The sequence below is a fragment of the Trichosurus vulpecula genome, chromosome 3 (genome assembly GCF_011100635.1).
Source record: "Trichosurus vulpecula isolate mTriVul1 chromosome 3, mTriVul1.pri, whole genome shotgun sequence".
Taxonomy (NCBI): domain Eukaryota; kingdom Metazoa; phylum Chordata; class Mammalia; order Diprotodontia; family Phalangeridae; genus Trichosurus; species Trichosurus vulpecula.
The window spans coordinates 433,200,941-433,221,723 of NC_050575.1; the positions used below are offsets into that span (position 1 = coordinate 433,200,941).

Genomic DNA, 20,783 nt, shown 5'->3' on the forward strand with positions numbered 1-20,783 from the left:
TGTAGTTTGAGAGACCTGGCTAGTGACTGGAGAATGTGAAGATGTCTGTAACTTTTAGGTACTAGAATTCTGTGAGATTTATCTTAATCTGAACCATACCTTGTATTCCTCACAGTTCCCTAGCCATTTATTTTTCCTATTTCTGCTAGGAATCTTCTTGGTTTTCCTATAAATCTTATCTGATGATACCCTAAAGACCAATTGCCAGAATACCAGTGTCTTGATCCATTTTTAATATTGATTCATTTTCTTTCCTGGTTCTCCTCATCACTAGATCCCCATTTCCTCTTTTGTTTGGTGCAGTTGAATAGATAGATGTTACAGAAGAGAAGGCTCACCCATTGTGAGGCATATTTCTTGAGAAAGATAATAGCAGCTTTAATGTAGCTATTGTACTCCTGGTTAGGGTTTCTGTGGCTATTGGTGCTAATGCTTTTTCACCTTGGAAAAAACTGTCAGCCTGTATTAGACTGCATTTGTTTTCAATATTTTGACCTTGATGGGCACCAAGGAATGTTTTGTAGAAGAGCTCCTCACTTGGGTGATGAGACCTTTTTTTTTTTTGCACTGGTTTTAATTCTACTGAAATGGCTATGGCTGAAACCCCAGCAGGAACACTTGCCAGGCTACACCTCCGCAGGAGTTGCTTTCCAGGGAGTTGCCTGTGGATGCTGGGCTAGAAGCATTGCTCTTCTCAAGGCTCTTGGCCTCAGAGTCTGAGGAAGGATGGTTGTCAAGGTGGTGAGGGTGGTTTGACTTGCTTGGCACATATGCCTCTGGTTCCTCCCTTAGGGGGCCTGGCTGCTTCAGCCAGGCCACCTCTCATAACCCTGTATATAGCAGTTGGTTGGAGGTTGTTGGGGGTGGCCGGCCCCTTTTGCCCAGGAGCTTCTTCTCCAGATGGTTGTTGTAAGGAGCAGGCAGGAAGCAGCAGGATTGATGTTCTTGGGGGGCTGCCCCTTCCAGTGCTCCTGGGTCTGTTGTCTTTTTGGTGACAGTTGGTCAGCTTGGGGATGTAAAGATGAAATGTGACCCAATGGCTGCTCTGCCCTGCCGTTTACAATCCTAAGATCGTTGACTTTCGGGGTTCGAAACGCAGCCTGCATGTCCTTGGGCATGACCTTTCACCTCCGTGGATTGAATTAGCCATAGATGCAGTATTGGGGGATAGATTATCAAAGGTTCTAGTTGGGGAGACAAGTGAGGAATTGTTAAGAGAAGTTAAGGTGGGAGGGCAGGAGGGCCCGAACTAGGGCGACTATTTTATGAATGGAGAGAAAGGAAATGAGAGTTGTGCAAATAGACAAGCAAAGATTTGGTGTGTGGTACAATGTAAGGGTTGAATGCCAGTGCAGACTTGAGGATGGTGCTGTTGAAATGTGGGCAACTAGAAGGGTAATGGTTTCTTCTATAGTTAATAGGAAAGTCTGGAAAAGGGCTAGGTTTGGGGAAAAGGTATCTTATGTTTGGAAAATGTTGAATTTAAGGTGCCTATGGTACACTGAGTTTAAAAGATTTGGAGCCCCAGAGAAAGGCTAGGGCTACGTATATTTTGGAATCATCTGTGGAAAAAAAAATTAAATCCATAGGAGGTGGGATGAGATCACTAAGTGAGATTGTACAGAGCGGGAAGGGAACGGGGAGGCAGGACCAAGCCTTGGGACACCCATACTTAATGGGTGACATAAAGGTCCAGCAAAGGAGATGAAAATGAGTGGTCAGATGAGAGAAGAGCAAAGATAGTGCAGTCATGAAAACCCAGAGGGACAAAGGATTCAGTAGGAAAAAAGTGGTGATCAAGGTCCTGTGATTCATAGAGGGCAGGAAGAGGGGAGCGTACATTGGTTGGAAACTTTGGAGATAGCAGTTTCGGTTGAATAATGAAGTCAGAAACCAGATTTCAGGGGGTTGAGAATCAAGTCATAGGAGAGGAGGTAGAGGCACCCAGTGTAGACATCTTTCTCAAGGACTTTAACTGAGAAAGACAAAGTGATGTAGAATGGTAACTAGTAGAGATGGCTGGGTCCTCTGGAAGTTTTTTTTTTCCTTAGGGTGGGCAAGACTGGGGTATGTTTATAGATATCAAAGAGGAAAATAGAGAGGGGGAATTTAAATTTATAGACAGAAGGAAGGATGTGAGTGCAAGGGGTTTGACGGTTGGGGGTAGTATAGAATTAAACTGGATCATGGTAGAGTTAAGATTAGGAAGGGAGGAGAGTATTCCCAGAGGAATGGTGGTGAGGGTTGGAAGAGTTGGAGGTCATGATGAAGGTGAAGCATAGGTTTCAGAGGAGTAAGGTTTAGGAAGAGATGAAATGATAGGAGATAATGATGAAACGAAGTAGTGTCAGGGTTCTTGATTATGGAAGTGATGGAGGTGGGGTCTGAACCCCCAAAAGGAAAAGACCATGTCTTTGGGATCTGGACCCCAAAAAGGAAAAGCCCTTGGACTTTCCCACATGGCTCAGGTCCCTGGCCTCATTTCCATATCTGCACCTGGCCCTATCTTAGACTGCCCCTCCCTTAATTCCATCTAAACCCCTTTGTTCCTACAGTCTTCTGTATAAAAGATTATCTTGCCTCCATGAAAGTGCTCAGATTCCTTACAAGTCTAGCCAAAGCTCTCCTCCCTCCCTTCCTCCCTTCCTTCCTTCCTTCCTTTCTTTCTTCCTTCCATCCATCCATCCATCTCACTTTGGAGTTCAGAGATTAGACAACAATTGGTCCCTGACCAAGCTCCTCAAAATGACTGTATTTTGGGCTCTCCTGGCTCAGAGTGAATGTCAATAGTAACTGTTTCTCTTTTGACCAGCAACCCCGAGGGTCTTCCTCTCCCAATTTGATTTTTTTTTAATTAAAGGGACCATTCCTTGGCTCCCTTCTTAAAGAGGCCTAGTCACTGAATGGGAATTACCTCACTCAAAGTGAGAACCTCAAAAAGCCTTAGCGTAAAAGGGCCAAGGTCTCCCATTGCATCCTTGACCATCTCCAGTCACCCTGGTGAATATCAGGCCACTGGACCCAGATGGCACTGGAGGAGAAAGTGAGGCTGGTGACCTTGCACAGCCCTCCCTCACTCAAATCAAAGACAATTAAAAGTCATGTCATTATTTCCTTGATGTCGGTCCTCTTCTAAAACAAAGGACAAACACACAAACCAAGGCTCAGATTCAGTCTGGCCCCCTTGTCAATACAAGCATCACAAATGCTCAGATTCCTTAAGAGTCTGGCCATTATCATGGATTTTTAGAATCACACCCACCTTCTATCAGTGTTCTAATAAACCTTGCCTTTGGCTGAAAGAAGGCTTGGGTTGAAATCATTAGAGTCAGGACCCATGGGTTGCTATTTTGGAGTCCTAGCACCCCTTAGCCTCAACACAAGGAATAGAGTATGTATGGGTGATGGCAAGATGGAGGGTGTGACCATCTCTGTATTTAGCTGAGGGAGGGTGGATCGGTTAGATTGAAAAAATGAGAATATAAGGTGTTTGAGGAACCGTCAACATATATATTGGAGTTCTTTAGTATCAATCAATCATTCAGTAAACATTAAACACCCACTGTATGCTGAGCACCAGGGATACAAAATGAAGCAAAAAGATAGACCCTTCCCTGTCTAATGGGGAGACAGCATCAAACCAATATTGACAGAGCAAGCTATATACAGGGTAAATAGGAAGTCAGTAACAGAGGGAAGATGCTGGAATGAAGAGGGGTTGCAGAAGGCTTCCTGCAGAAGGTGGGATTTTAGCTGGGACCTAAAGGAAGCCAGGGAGGTTAGTTGATGGGACAGCCAGGAGGTCAGTGTCACTGGATTGAAGAATATGTACCTGGGAGTAAGGTGTTAAGGAGTCTGGAAAAGTAGGAGGGGGTAGATTATGAAGGGCTGTGAATGAGAAATAGAGGAGAGATAGGGGGCCACTGGAGCTTATTGAGTGACATGATTGGACCTGTACTTTAGCAAAATCATTTTAGTGGCTGAATGGAGAATGGACTGGAGTGGGGAGAGATGTGAGGCTCCTGAGAAGCTCTTGTGGTAATCCAGGGAATAATGGCAGAAATTGCTATGGAAAGGAAGACTGTGAGCCAGTCACTGCATTCATTGAAAAGGAGAAAGAATAACCTGGCAACTGGTAAATAATCTCTACCAGGGTCTGGACTGGTTGACCTATTTTGATAGAGTTAGCCTCAGAGGTGGAGAGGTTGCTGATTGGAGGCAGAAGAGCAAGCATCTGACTCTGGCAATGAGAAGCAAGGAGATTTGCTTGTCTTCCCCTGGGGCCTGTGAACTGGGGAGGTATGAGAGAAGTGCCATCGGGATTGAAAAAGGATGGCCAAGGAAGGAATATTTGGGGAGTCTTAGAGAGGGCCAGAAGACATGAGGAGATGTCTAAAGTGAAGAGAAGTTTGCTAACTTTAGAGCTGAATTTCCCGGAGGGCCTTGTGGAAACAAAGGCAAGAAAGGTCTTATGATCATTTATTAAGCACTTACTCTGTGCCAGGCCCCATGCCAAGCACTGAAGATACAGATACTAGTAGGGAGACCGTCCCTACCTTCAAGGAGCTTCCACTCTCATGAGGGGTAAAAGGACACTACATGGGGAGTAGGAGGGACATGCCTGTTCTAGGGCCTGGTAGAGAAGGTCCAGAGCATCAGTGATACTGCCTGGGTAAAAGACAGGTTTGAGGAGGAACCAGATAGAGGAAGAAGACTCTGAGCGAAGAGTACTTCCAGTGTGAGAAGTCCAAGGGAAGAGGTTCCTGTGGCATACTTAATGGAGAAAGCACAGAGAAACAGGATGCGTAGCCTGGAGAGAAATTAAGACCAGCAAGAAAATGTGGAGGAGGACATTGACAGGGTACGGTCAAGGTGGATGGTGATCAGGCAGCAGGGGCTGGGGAGAGAGACAGGAGTAGTGTAGGACTCAGTATTCCTGGAATGGGGTGGGATTTGACCAACCCCTGGGAAGTGATCTCGCTCGATGTGGAATGATTGATTCTATAGCTTTATTTGTTATATGTCTATCAGACTTTATTTGATCTAAATACTTCTTTCACCAATTTCTCTTTCATCTTGTCCCTTTACCAGTTTTTCTATGATGGTGGGAGCATTGTGTTATGACCTAGGGCACAGTTACCTTGGAGAATTCAGATCCTCTGTAGTTCCTCCCTGAAGGCAAATGGATTTAAATTGGCCTATGTACTAGCTATTTTGAAGTAGCTGGCAGTTGCTGTCCTTGGTGATGAAATCAGCACTTAAAGAGACTGGCATTTCATTTGAATTCTTAAGGAAATAGATAAAAAGACTGAAGTCTGGGTTTCACTGTCTGAATTAAACTATTGACACCAGTCTGTTAGACAGACATTCTTGGTCTTTTCTGGAACCTCATTGAACCCCTAAGGAAGAGCAGCCCAGCCTCTAAGTATCTTAATATCTTGAGTTCCTGACCACCGGGCAGAGGAAATGCTTAACTATTTTAATCACATTTTTGTATCTCAGAAAAAAAAAAAAAAGAGGAAATGATGACATCCTACCACAAAGGTTCTCTTATCAGTTGTGTGGGGTCCTGACTGATAATGAATTGTCAAGATTGATGTGTGTAAAATGCGAAGTCTCTGTTTTTTAGGTTGGGAAGGAAAAATTAGATAAAGCTGATAAAGGCGGAGTTATGGCTTTTGTTAGGACACAGAAACCATTAGAGACTGTCATTGTTAGTTTAAGAATGTATACTTGGGCCCCTCCCTGTGCCCCTAGCCAAACCTAAATCTGCTTGAATCATTGTTTGAAACTTTGGGAAATAAACAGCCAAGACAGAATTAAAGACTGTATCTTGAACCAGACAGTAAAATGTAGATGTTAAAACATGCCCCTTGATTTGTGTCTGGGAAACTTTTTAAACCTTGAGACTTCAGTTATGTTGAATATTGTTCACTGGGTTGTTTTGGGGCTTCCCCCTCCCCTTCTTTTCACATTTAGCTTTTTGAAAGCCCATTTCCTGCCCTTCTAAACATGTGGCATTCCTTCACGTATTGTGTGTGTCGCTCTTTGCCTTTTCGTTGGTGTAAGCAATTCTTTCTCATTAGTAGAGGCAGAGAGAGCATACCTCTGGCCCAAAGCATGCTTTACGTACCTTATCCACATAGTGCCCCTCTGAGGATAGCTATATCCATTATCCCTTCTCCCCCTTCCTCCATAAGGGGGTCCAGATGGTAAATGACTTCCAGAAAGACACCCAGACAGTTGGTGACAGGGAGTCAATGAAGGATTGAGTCTCAACATGCCTCCGCTCCTCAGTGCTCCTCCCTCTGCCCAGATCTCTGCACCTCTGTTTGCAGCACAGGCAGGTATGTCCTCTCAGGGCCCCTGCCTAGTGCTAGAAATCCAAAAAGAAGCAAGACACGGGCCCTGTCCTCAAGGAACTCACGATCTAATGGGATAGATTTAATCCCATTCAGGAGACTTTTATCAAATACCCATTATGTGTGAGGCTTTTTGCCAGTACTGGGAATACACAGAACAAAAAATACAACAACCCAAAAAGGAACAGAACGAACACTACAGTATGGGGATGACTGAAAAATGGTTTCAGTTGGACAGGGCTGGCTGTGGTTAGATACTGTGGAGATACTGTGGATACAGGTTTGCTTTTAAACAACCTTGAAAACAGGCTGGAGGTAAAGTGCCTTTGCTCTTCTAATTCTGTTAGTCTGTTACAAAGCAGAGTATGGAAAGCTTGGCTGGTTGCTGTGTGACTGTTTCTGTTGGCTTTTTGGGCTAGGGGGGATGGGGTTTGAGTTTGAATTCTCACAAAGTTCAAGGGAAACTTGCTGTCTTGTTAATCAGGCTAACCTCTATGGGTATGAATTCAACTTAGAATCACCATAGCAGCCTTTTTCCTTTTGAAAGAAGCTTATGAATAAATTGTATGTAACAAGTAAGAGGAACTGAAGATCTCATGCCGAGAGACACATTTGATCTCCAAAGTATCACTGAGATTTGGGTGGGATGAGACTTATGACTAGAATGTCACTCTGGAGTGGTAGACTTTATTCTTAAACACCATGGTGGAGTTGAGGGGTGGTAGAATTTAATTTTAAGAAAGTGTGCTCACGTGAGGAAGTCCAGGAACTGAGGGAAGCAGCTGGGTGATGCTGAATGGAGTGATGCTGTCATTGGGGTACCAAATAAATGTCTTCATGAAATGGTTCATAAACATTATCTAAAAGCATTGTGGAGTTGTGATAGGGAGCCTCAATTATCCAGACACCTTCTGGTCTATTATCCCTTTGCCAAAAGTAGTAAAGCTTATAATATTTTGCCTTGCTTTTGAGATAATACTATCCTTCAAAAGGTGGAGGAATCAATGAGGAAAATTCTTTTCAAGATCTGAATCTCAGCAGTGAGGAAGAAGTGATTCCTGGGACCCTGGAAGGAAGTGCCTTTCTGCAGTTCAGAGTTTGTGAAAGAAAACGTTGTTGTTCATCCCTTGTTTTCCAAGAGGACCATTGGTATTAGGAGGGTGATGTCATAACTTGCTAGTAAATTGGATTTAAGTGAGGCAGAGTTGTGCAGTCATCTGCCTCACTCTCTCCTCTAGAGTCATCGGAGTCTAGCAGCAAGACATAGGTCAAGACAATTGGCAACAGCCCAAGGAGAAGGAGAGGAATACCAAGCACGGTCTTGACATGCACCCAAAGAAGATGGGATGGGACAGGTGGAATTCTAGGGACTGAAATTCTGTAGGGAAAGTCAACTCAGGATGGCTTGGCACTTAAAAGCGACATTTTGAAGAGACCAAGAGAAATAATCCCAATAGGATGGCAAAGGGAGTCGTGATTGGAACTGAATTGTCTAAACATGCCATTGTGGATGTACAGAGAACTCACTAGCTAGATTTAGATTTGTAGGCAGCTAGGCAGTGTAGTGGGTAGGTGTCAGGCCTGGAGTCAGGAGGACTTGAGTTCAAATCTGGCCTCAGACACTTACTAGTTGTGTGACCCTGGGCAAGTCGCTTTACCCTTTTTGCCTCAGTTTCCTCATCTGCAAAATGAACTGGAGAAGGAAATGACGATCCACTCTTTTATTTTTACCAGGGAAACCCCAAATAGGGTCACGAAGAGTGGGACCTAACTAATCGACTAAACAGAAAGTGACAACAAGGTTGGGTTGTGGAGGGTAGATACAAAAGCACGGCGCAGCCCTAAAGATTAATTTTGAGAAGTGCTAAATCTCAGAATGAGTTGAAGCTGGCAAGGAAAGCCAAGAATAACAAAGTATGAGTCTTTTTGTAATAGGGAAAAAATAAGGATCCAAAGGGTGTAGCTCAGGGTAGATGATGCAGTGATGATAGAGAAAATAAAGCTGGTAAACTCTTACCCTGCTGCTGTCTTCTTTACCAGGTGAGTGGGCTTTGTATTGGAAAGGTCGGAGCAAAAATGACAAATAGGTGACTAAGACAGGTAAGGAGCTAAGGGGTCATACCTGTGGCTGTCTTTGAGTTCAGGGCAGCAGATCAGATGAGGTACATCCTCGAGCTCTCCAAGAACAGTGGGTGTGACTCCTGAGGCCCTGGCAGTTGTCTCTAAACGTCATGGACAACTGGAGGCTGCTACAGCATTGAGGAAAGCCAATGCCCCAATATTCAGAAAAAGGAAAAAGAATGGAATCCTCAGCCTACAGGTTGGTGACCTTGACTTTGATTCCTGGCAAAATTCAAAATTGTTTTAAACAACGGTTCATAAACGGCCAGAAGAAGACGCAGTGATGAACAAGACTCCGTGTAACTTGAGCAAGAAAGCAAGTTAGGCCCCATTCTCCTCGTTTCCTTTTCTTCCAGTTACTGGTAGATTAGGGGAAATGGTAGAGACATAGTTTATCTAGATTTTAGCAAAGCATTAACATAGTCTGTCATGTTATTTCCCTGAGAAAGATGGAGCAAATGACCTAGTTTAAGTGGATGAGGAATTGAGTGAATGGCTAGGCCCAAGAAGTGACCATTAGGGTTGGATGTCAGTTTGGAAAGAGGTAAGTGGAGTGTCCAGTGGATCTGTGTTTGGACCTGCATTTTATTTGTTTCTGTGACTTGGATAAAGACATAGATCTCATGCTTACTAAATTTCTAAGTGACACAAAACTGGATGGGGGATAAGACACACTGCATTAAATCAGTGGTTTAAAAGGCCAGGATGAATCTATAATATGCTGTGATGGCCGGGAAAGCTAATGAAATCTTGGTTCTGCAAAAGAGACATAGAGGACCCAGGACCAGACAAAGGAAGAGTCACTCTGCTCTGTGCTGGGGATTTCACGGGGAGTCTTTTGTTCAATTCTGGCTGCTACAGTTCAGGATGGACGTTGAAAAGATGGAGAAGGTTCAGGGTAGAAGCCACCAAGACAATGAAGGGACCGTGGCGCATGTGGATCGGTGGAAGGAACTGGCTGTTTGGCCTGGAGAAGAGAAGATTTAGGGAGAGGACCGTGGTAGCTTTCTTCAAGTATTTGAAGGACTGGCATGGAAGGACTAGATTTGTTCTGTGTGGCCCCAGACAGTAGAATTAGGCATAACTTATGTTGTAAAGAAGCACATTTAAGCTTGAAGTAAGAAAAAAAACTTCCTAATAATTAAAATCATCTAAAAATCTAATCTGTTGCCTCCAAAGGTGGCAGATTTTCCTCTTCATTGGAGGTCTTTAGGAAAAGAATGGAAGATCAGCCACTTGTTGAGCATGTTATAGAGCCCTGAGGTCAGACTCATAGAACTAGGGCTGTTCAGCTGTCCATGGAGTGGGGATGGGCATTGACTTAGAAATGGCACATATCCATGCTGTATTGCATTTTTATTTATTTTGTTAAATATTTCTTCCCCACATTTGAATCTGGGTCAGTGGTGCTGCAGAGTGCTGTGGGTCCTAGGGCTGCATGTTTGGCCCCTCTGTCAAAGTGGGGATTCTTGTTAGGTGTGTTTTGGCCTCAGTGGTCCCTGAGGTCCTTTCTGGCTCAGAGATTCCTTGTTTTGGGGGGAATCCTCAGAGCAGGCAGAGTGGGCTTCCCTCATAAAAAACACCATCACCAAAATGTTGACCAGTCTGAACTTATGCACAAAATGATCATTAGCATCAGCTCAGGGAGAGGTGAAATGTAGACTTTTTACAGTATCATGCTCTGCCAAGCTTGAGCAGTTCTGACTTGTAGGTTCCAGTTGTGTGTCAAGGGCTTTGCTGGGAAAAGGAAGATCAGTGTGGCCCTTTGAAGAGGGGAGATGTTAACGTATTGCAATCTTTGTGGTTGTCTCAAAGAAACCATGCTTAAAATTGTGATCTGGAGGCTCATTTGTGGTTTGGGGACAGAAATGAACGCTTTCCAAACTGACTGATGATCATTTTATTCCAGTGTCTTTCCTGTATTCCTTTTTCTTAATTTCTTCTTCTTTCACTGGTAACCACACATCTCGCTGTAGTATTTGTTTTTCACTACAATTTTGCAGTGGCCTTTATTTTCTTTTAAAAGTTGTTTGCTTGTAAAAGTATATTTGGGCTGTGGGCTTTGTTTGTAAAAGTATATTAGGGCTGTGCTGGAAAATTCATATTTGGATAAAAAGTTCATTTTGAGTGCTTACAGGACACATATCACAGAAGGGCTTGAATATACAGCATAGAGATTAGATGTGATTTCTGACCTTAGGGAGCTTCAAGTCTCTCGGAGAAGGTGGGACAGATGAACAAGCAATTTATATAAAGATATAACAATGTGTGTACATATATATTCATAGATGTCTGTATATATACACACATGCACATGCATGTTCTCATGTGTGTATATGTTGATGTGCTTATATGTATATGTATGTATATGTGTGTATATGTATACGTGTACATTTGTATCTGTATTTAGAGCAGCGCCCTGAGGGGAGCAATAGGGAAGGGATTATGATAAATGATTGGAAACTGACTAGAATTGATTAGGAAAAGAATAAACAAGCTTCTTAAAGAAGGTGGGTGTTGTGAAGGGAGGGAGGGATGTGGTTTGGCTTAAAGGGTTATTAGGGAGCCTGTTCCCCAGAATCAAGGGTCAGTCTAGGCCGGCCTGAACAAGCCTAACACTTCCATTCTGATGACCCATATAAATCATGTGAGGCGTCAAGTGTGACGCCTTCATAACAGTTCATAGCATCAATCCATTTGGCATTTAGTGGTTGAACACTTGGGGATGCAGGACATCATTTTAATCTAGATAAGACACAGTTCCTTCCTTCCTAGTAGGATACGGTCTATATCAGGGGTAGGGGACCTGTGCCCTCGAGGCCACATGTGGCCCTCTAGGTCCTCAACTGTGGCCCTTTGAAGTTTGAATTCAGTCAAAGGGCTACGCTTGAGGACCTAGAGAGCCACAAGTGGCCTCGAGGCCACAGGTTCCCCACCCCTGGTCTATATAGTCTCCTATGGGATAAAATACATATGTTGAAAACTACAGTACAATAATGATATACACAGCACTCTGTGGGAAGTGCCATTTGTTACCAACCAAAAGGAATCAAGGAAGTCTTCTTGGAGAAGGTAGAATTAGTAGGAACTCAAAAAATGATGAGGCTCAGGGTTCTAGGCTTAGGGAGCGAGGCAGGAAAGGGCATGGCATGTCTAGGGAGCAGAGAACAGGGCAGAGGACCGAGTGACAGTCCTGGAAAGATAGAATGACCCCACATTGGAGAGGAGGAGCCTAAATGATCGGCAGAGGAGCATGAACAATCCAGGGGACATTGGAAATGGCAGAATGTTCTGGAATAGACTGCTCACAGGGGCAGACCCCATGTCGGTCATTCAGTCAGTCAGCAAGCATTCTTTGCATACCAGCCACTAGGCCAAAGATGCAGAAGAAAGGCAAAAGCAGCTCAGTCCTTCTACCAGCTCACCTTCTGAGGCGAGAGACAGCTGCAGATCACTCACTACTCAGAGATAAGCACAGTGTAAACAGAAGGAAGGAGAAGGTAGTGCTTGGAGGTAAAGGGGACCAACCAAAAAGACCTTCTGCAGAAGCTGGGGTTTGAACTGGGTTTTGAGAGGAGGCATGAATTGGAGACAAGGAGGAGGAGCATTTCAAACACGGATTTGGAAGAGCGTCATGTGTGAGGAGCAGCTACATGTTGGGGAAGCAGATGAACGTTTGTGCCAGGCACTGTTCTAAGAGCTGGAGATACCAAGAAAGGCAACTCCCTCAGCCTCCCCCAAAACAAAGGAGGTCACAGTGTAATGGGGGCAACATCATGTAAACAACCAAGGGTTGATCACTGAACCCAAGGTAACTGATGAGATCATGAAGCCAGCTAATAAAAGGAGGGGAAAAGGAGAGAAGAGGGCCTGGAACAGACCCTTGGGGGACCCCCCACAGTGAGTTAGGTGGGACCTGATGGAGTTCCTGCCAAAGACAGTGAGCAGGAGTGGTCACCTGGGTCAGAGGAGAACCAGGAGAGGGAGAAGAGTGTCAGGAAAACCTAAGGAGAAGAGGATTATGGACAGCATCAGAGGCTGCAGAGACATCAGGAAGAATGAGGCTTGAGAACAAGTCAGTAGATTTTCTAAGTTTTATACCTTTCTAGTTTTCTTTGACCTTACTCCCCCTATATGGACTCTGATCAGATACACTGGCCTCCTGGCTGCTCCATGAGCAAGACAGTCCATGCCCACCCTACCCCTGCTTAGCACGGTGCTTGGCACATAGTAGATGCCTTAATAAATGTTTATTGATAGATTAAGTTTTGACAATTAAGAGAGAGTAGTTTCAGTTGAATGATGAAGTTGAAAACCAGATTCCTGAAGTTTTAGAAGCAAGTAGGAAGAAGTAGAGGGACCAAGTATAGATGGCTTCAGGCAGAGAAGGGAAGAGAAATCAAGGACGACAGTTAGTGGGGATGGTTGGATCAACAGAGACCTCAAGATAGAGGAGTCATGGACGTGCTCGTAGGTAACAAGGAAGGAGCCCAGTGCGTAGTGAGAGAGTGGGGCTGGCAGAGAGGGCTGTCTGCTCAAGAAGTTGGGATGGGATGGGAAAGGAGGGGTGTCTGTGGTCTTACTCAACAAGGAGAAGCTCTGCTTCTTCATATGAGAGGGGAGAGAAGGAGGAGAAAGTGGGACAGAGCATCTGAGTTTTGTCAGTCAGTCAGGAAAGATTGATTAAGTACCTACTATGTTCCAGACACTGTGCTAAGTTCTCTGGATACACAAAAAGACAAAAGGCAGCTCCTGCCCTCAAGGACCTTAGAACCTAATGGATGTTGGGAGATGATGATGAGGGAAGACAGGGGCGGTCTTAGCAAATGACCTCAATTTAGGGGAGACTTGGGAGGCAAAGGCATCAGCCAAGAAGGCAGGTGGGTGGGAGTCATGGGAGGCTTGAGAAGAGATAGAAAGATTTGAATGCCACTGGAATTAGAAGTGGGGGGGCAGATATGAGAGCTATTGTAGGATGCCAGAAAGGACTGAACAATTGATTGAATGTTATAAACTAGAGAAAAGCAAGAGTCATCAATATTCAGTAAACACATCAAGTGTCTTTTATGTGCTGGGCTCTGTGCTAAGCACTGGGGATACAGATTAAAAAAAAAAGACAGTCCCTGCCTTTAAGGAGCTTCTAATCAGTAGTCAGGGTGAGGGCATGATGGAGAAATCAGAAGCAGGCCCGATGGAGTACAGCCAGGAGGTGAAGAGACATTCTGAGCTGAGCTCCCTCTTTAAAGGGAGGCTTTGAGTTTCATGGTTCTGCCCTTCAGTCACAGGGCAGGGGGTGGTGATGGCCCAAGGCTGATGGCATCTTACAGGGTGATGAGCGTCCTGGGGCACGGTAGAGAAGTCAGGAGGGATTTTGAGGAGAAAATGACTCAAGGTTTTTAACACAACTGAACAGTTGTGGTAGAGAAGGAAATAGTGAAACTGGAAGAAGATTTGTGGGATGTGTTAAATTTTCTGTGCCTATGAGAGTGACCAGGGTAGAACTGGCCTGTTGGCAATTGGAGATTTGGATCTGGATGTCAAAAGAACAGTCAGACTTGGAAGGCATCTGCACAGAAATGCTAGGGAAGGCTATGGGAGCCAATGAAGCTGGCTAGAGCTAATAGAGAAGCCCAAGGCATTGCCTTGAGAATCCTCCATTCTCTAGAGCTGTGAATGGGGTCAGAAACCATTCGACACCTTCTCTTTATATAGAGCTTTAAATTGCAGGAGGCAACACAGTCTAGTAGAGAGAGATGAACTTGGGGTTCCTGGGACCTAAATCCAAATTCCGGTCTGCCATTTGTTATCTGTGTGACCTTTGGCACTTCTCTTGCTTGGCCTCAGTTTCCTTATCTGTAAAATGAGGGGGTCAGATTAAATGAGTGGCTAAGGTCTGTCCCAGCTCCAGTTCTGTGATCCAATGAATCTTTTTTCAGAGCATTTTTACATTGATTATTTCATTTCACTTTTATTATCCTTCTTAAGGTTGGCAAGTCACATGCCAATACTGGCTCTGGGTGCCAGAGTATTGTATTTTCTCCATGGTCATGCAAATTCTTGACTTACCTGGCCTTGCTTCTAGTCTGTATTTCTGTTTTTGTTTGTTTTGTTTAAGTTAGACATTCAGGCTATCCTCTTTTGGTGTTACTGCCAAGTTATTTCTTTTTAAAAATTTAATCTATAATTGTTTTCTGAGTGTAGATTCTCTTTGTCTCTGTTGAGACAGAAAGTCATTCTGACCTGTCCTACCTGCAGAGATCCACACTTCAAAGGCAAATTCATCATTTGCCCTTCTAGAATGGCCTAGTTCTACCCCAGTTGACTAGCTGTGGCTTTACCTTCAGAGATAAATATATTAGAGATCACCGGTTTTCTGATCATCACAGCAGTGGAATTGCCTTTTACATGTCCCTTTCCTTGCCATTGGCTATCACTTTCCTGACCTGAGAATCCCCAGGATAGTGCTGGACAGGAGTTTCAGAGGCCTTTATGTGGGTGCCTTGCCCCTACCTCATGTGAGTCTCGTGTCAGGTGCCCCTCCTCCTGCGCTGGGATGTGGCAGATTCTTCTGGGAGCTAGAGGTCAGCTTTAATAATTCAGTGGATCTGTGATCTCCAGTTGTCCATGTCCTCCCTGGGTGCCCAACACGTGTCCTAGAAGGCTTTCATTTACTTCACTGTCTGTCATTTATCCCTCATCCTTGCCAGAAGAGTGGCTCTCATTTTCTGGCTCTTTGATAGCACATTTTACAATTCTTGTGAAATTTTTGGTTGGTAATGGGTTGTTGCCTACTTCTTCCCACTGGGCACCTCTCCACTGGGCTTTGGCTGACCTTAAACTTTAATTCTTTGTAGACTCTGGTATTCTATGTCTTGAAACCATAAAGCGTTGCTGAAAAAAATGTTAATATCATGGGCTTTAGTTACAGGAGAAGCTTGGGATCATGAAGAGCATCATATGTGATCCTCAAGGCATCCAGCCTGCTCTCTGTTGTCCTTGCCCTTCTGTCTTTAGCGGGTTGTCTATGAATGGCACAGGTCCAAAAAGTGTGTACTGAAAGATCGTGTCCATCCAACTGCATGAGTGATTATGTATCTCATTTAGGAGGCTTTGGGATGTCCTAGGGCTTGACGCAGACACTGCAATGCTCCCCGCACTCAGGGACATGTGGAGGCTCTTGGAGAACCAAGAGCAGAGTATGCCTCTGTCCTTAGGAAGCTTATGTCTCATTAGGAAGAAAAGCCACACATGGGAATAAAGACAATTGGTGAATGCTAGATAGAAAGTTCGATTGGGGATCAGAGGTAAGAGAAGTCTCTTGTTCCTCAGTTGGTCCCATTTGTATGAGCTGTGTTCTAGACACTGTCCACTGTCCTTGATGGTCAAGTCAAAATCAGCAAACATTTCTTAAATCCCTATTTTGTGCTGTACATAGCTGGAGGAGATGCATAGTTTAGATGGGCATGCTTTATGTTAATGCAGTGGTTCTCGCCAGCCATGGTTTTGTCAGCGTGCTTGCTAATGTTCCTCTTGCTTTTATTTACAGGTGCCCGGGGCCCAAGAATTGGTGGACTTCTCTCCTGTTTATCGATGTTTGCATATATATTCTGTACTGGTGAGTCCTCATTAGGCTTCTTCCTTCCCTGCCTTCCCACCCTGGGCTATGCATGTGGAAAGAGCAATGCCTTCTCAGGTTTGGCTAGTTTTTCATTAAATTTTGAAGATGTAGCAGAAATAGGAGTGAGGGACTGCATTAATCGTAATGGCAATAGTGGTATTAATCCTCTCCACATATAGGGCGCTGAGCGGTGAATGGCTTGCTCATGGACACATAGCTGAGAGATGTCAGAAACATGACTGGAACCCAGCTCTTCCTCACTCCAAGCAAGTCTTGGAGTCTCTCCCCTAGGCCTCACTGCCTTTCAGTTCTAGTATCAGGAATGAGGACTCTGACTCCTTTCTTTATCTTTGTTTTGATTCCTTCTCTTTTCTTGCCTTCTCTCTCCGTACATATATTTGTCACGGCACATGTTGTGGCTGAAATCATCACCTGCCTCATGGCCATCGATGGCAGTTTAGTAGCTGATCCCAGTATTAGGTCTTCTCAGAAAGGTAGTTCCCTAAAACATGACATGTGCAGAGCACTGGGCCAGCCGCTGGTCTGGGCACAAGATGTGGTCCCATGCTTGAAGGAGCTTTCCATTTAGTGGCAAGGAGAAAGAACCTTGTACATAAGACAGTGGAATAAGTGGCACAGAAAAGTAGTGCGTTACAAGCTGGGTGATCCTCGGTCTGTTGTTGGGATTTTTGAGAGATTATTTTTCCCAAATAGGACTGATTATAGTTAAAAAAAAGTAAAAAAAGCAGCCCCAACAACAGCAACAACCACCACCCCAAACCTCAAATCCTGTAAGTAACAAGGGGTAGCCACATTTTAAATAGTGATTGCAAATGATTGTTTGTATGTCGTACGTTCTATTGTTTACCGATTGACAAAAGAAACAAAGACCCATGTGCATTAACTGGAGCAAGTGAGCGACAGTATTGTCCACTGTGTCATGATGATGATGGTAGTGATGGTGACAGTGATGGTAAGTGGTAATCCTGGTGGTAGTCATGGCGATGGTGATGACGGCGACGGTGATGATGGTGATGCTGCCGCTGTTGATGGTGATGCTTCTGTTCCTGTAGCTGCTGATTTTTATGCTCCATGTGTAGTTTTCTTAGCACTTTTTCCCGTACCATTTGTCTTCAGCTTTAGAAGCCTACACTGGGTATTATAGTCTCTTGTAGTTTGTACCTGGACTTCTGCTGTTGGGGCAGAGGTCACTCCATCAGCACAGCAACGTGTGACTCTACTGAGTTTGTGTTCCAGATATGTATTCTAAATAGCTAAGAGACATTAGATCCAGATTGAATATTGAAAATCTCAGTTTTTACCTTCCAAGATAAATGTTAGCTAGTGAATTAGTGATCTTTCCTCTACTTTTCACCCTCGGCCAGACACTTTTGCTTTGTGTAGCTGTGGGATCCCATACTTGTAGTTAGGAATTCAGAATATAGATATATTGCCTTTGGACATAAGTAGATGTGTTTACAACAAATTTTAAAAGACTGTAGGAGACCACATCAAAATTATGAAGTCAAAGGACTTTAGTACTTTTTAAAAAATAGGTTTTTATTGCTTTTTTTTGTTTTTACATTGTCTAGATTTCTTCCATATTCCTCTACTTTTCCCAAACCGGAAGGCTATACTTTATAAAAAAACAATTTTTTGAGGAGATGAAAAGATGGAAAAAGATTAAAAAAAAACTCAGCAAAGCCAATCATCAAAGAAAGCTGATACTAGCTGATACTAATATACAGTGTTCTATATCCATGAACCTTGACTTCTGCAAAGGGGGGGGGCAGGGAGGGAGAGGAAGAGAGAAGGAGAGGGAGAGAGAGAGAGAGGGAGAGAGAGAGAGAGAGAGAGAGAGAGAGAGAGAGAGAGAAGAGGAGAGGAGAGAGGGAGAGGGAGGGGCAGTATCTTTCCCTAACTCTTCCTTCTCTCTAATATATTAAAGAAAGTTTTTATTTTAGCTTCTAAAGAGGATAACATCATATCCTACTTGCATATGAAATTTTAAAAATAGATTGTTATTCATATCTGTAGTTTTTACAACTTCTAGATTTCTCTTTGTACCCCATGCCTTTTCCTTCTCAGAAATCCATACTTCATGACAAGGAATTCTTTTTAACATATAAGGGTAGAAGAGGAAAAAAAAATTAAGCAAAGTCAATTAATACTTCAGAGAAACCTGACATTATGTGTAGTGTTCCAAACCCATGGGTCCTGAACCTCTGCATAGGACTGGGGGAAGGAAGGGACCAGGCTCAGGCAATACTCAGTTTCATGGTGGTTCTTTTTATTCACATTGTTATGGTTTACACACTCACACACGCTCTCACCCATACACTTCCTGGTCCCAATCAGTGCATGGCAGGCAGCCTTCCCAGGCTTCTCTGTATTGTTCACCATATTTGTTTGTTTTTTCTTTACAACAGTTATATTCCATTCCATTCATGGACCGTGACTTCTTTGGTCCTTCCCCAGTTGGTGGGCATCTACTTTGTTTCCAGTTCTTTGCTCCACATAAAATGCTGCTGTTAATATTTTGGTTTATATGAAAACTTTCTTTTTGTCAGTGACTTCCTTGAGGCATCTCCCCAGCATTGGAATCTGTGTCAAAGGATCTGGATCAAATGGCTTTTTAACCAAAACAAGTGACTGGGTAAAGAAGATGTCCTCACGAGAAGTAGTTGGCTTTCATATGTTATAGGAGGTCATGATTAATTCAGCCCTTATTGTGAGCTCTTATTATGTGCAGGGCATTGTGTTTGGACCTCAGAAGAAACTTTTCCTTTTTCTTCAGGGGCCACAAAAAACAAGTCATTGTTTGGGGCAGCAGACAGTCTGTGTCACTGTACCATGCTCCGAACCCTTCTAACATGCTAGTCTCTGCCTAAGCTTATGCTCTGTGGGCTGAGCCTTCAAAAACCAAGAACAGCAGAGCTTAGTGAGGTCAGAAAGCCATAGGCATGAATGGGGTGTGAAGAATGGTAGACATGCAGTACCCTCAGGGTTCAGAGGGGAAAGAGCTTTCAGATGACCCAGGGTGGACTTCCTGGGATTGAGAGGGTATGGAGTCCCAATGTGAACCAGCTGGGCCTTGAGGAATGGGGCCAAAGACCCTTGGTCCCTCCTCTTTGCATTCTTCAGTGAATACGGTGGTCTGCTACCAAAAGTCATCTCCTTCTTTCAGGTCATCTTCCCTTCAGTCATTAAAAATAATAACATTATTTCATATATCATTTGACCTGGATTATTTTTCTTCATATTTTAGTCTTTTCACAGGTTTCAGAAATGAGGTGACTAAACTAATCTAAGAACATTCTCAGCAGAAGTAATTATTTTCCCTTTCTGAAAAGATTTTAGAAAACTCAGCTCTAAGGGACAGTGGGAGAGCTTTAATTTGATGGTCATAGACCATCTTTATTATGATAATCAGGTTATATAGATCTGAAATAAGTCATAAATTAGAGCCAATCTCAGAAGAAAGGCACTAAAATTAAGGAAAATTAAGGAAGACGAGGGAAGACCTGCAGAAGATAAAGCTTCTGCTGAGTTGGGAAGGGATCAGATCTTCTCAAAATATTCAGGTCCCACAAAATTCCACTAAACAGAATTTTGTGTAGCTCTCCAGCCCACATACTCTATGAGCATGACATGGACCATAGTTCTTCATGAGGGTTACAGTTCTTTGTTTTTGCTTCATGAGATTCGTATCACATCTGACCTGTCTTCTTGTCTAATTGTATGCTTTAACTTCTGTGCCTTCATCAGTGCAGTGAAGTAACAAGAGCACTGGAAGATCTTAATGCTGCTTCTCTGTCACTCGGCACCTGTGGGATCCTTTGTCACATACTCTTGGCCTCTTGGGATCATTCCCTGCCCTGTAGCAAGCTAGCCTATCATAGTCTTTGTCTTTTGTCATGGTCTTCTCTAAGCCTCACCAACTAGTTACTAAGCAATTGCCTTCAAAGGACTTTCTTCAATTCAGAAAGCTCATTAAGAGAGAGAAGAGTTAGCATAGCTTGGCTATGAGGCTGATGGGATAGTGAAGGTAAAAGCATGCCAGATCCAACGTGTGCACATTGAAAAGGTTAGGAATAGCATTAATATTTTAAATATCAGAGGTTTTGACTAGAACAGTACACAGACACTATGATGTCCATTCATTCTCCTGCCTAGTCATTAATTGGTTCTGAAAAACCATGATGTTAGGGGACATGATTTAATGATTGTCATTGGTTCCATGGGAACCCATTTATAAATGGGCCAGTGGTCAAATGATGTTACTGAGACATCTCATGACTTGGTAGTGCCATTTGGTTATAATGGGTTGATTAATGACATCATTGTGAGATGACATTTTTAGGGTTTGCTTCTGCAAAATATGCTAGTTTGACCTTCACCTAAGGGCACCAGTAGATAATTTTAATCTTTGTATGTGTTTCCTTACTGGCTAAAGAAAGAAGTACTCAAATATTCATTGGATACTCAAAGCTCATGACTGTTGGGAATTCCTTGCCTTAGACTGAGTGTCCATTAGGGGCACTCACTTTGATTATATGATACTATGGGGATCTAGAATGAAAGCAAGGCTAATTGATAGGAATTTTGGGAATAGGATGCCTTTTCCAGTTACCTTCTGAAATGTGAGAGTGGCTTTTATTCTAACCATCCCAGAAACTTGC

At 43.6% G+C, this 20,783-nt stretch overlaps 1 protein-coding gene across 1 annotated transcript in view; it reads left to right on the forward strand.

The window, feature by feature from the left end:
* Positions 1 to 20,783, forward strand: part of EXOC6B (exocyst complex component 6B) — a 618,488-nt gene that overhangs the window by 244,635 nt on the left and 353,070 nt on the right. Inside the window, exon 8 of the mRNA XM_036751845.1 lies at positions 16,030 to 16,098. Within this exon, the coding sequence (XP_036607740.1) occupies positions 16,030 to 16,098 (69 nt within the window). The remainder of the gene's footprint in view (positions 1 to 16,029; positions 16,099 to 20,783) is intronic.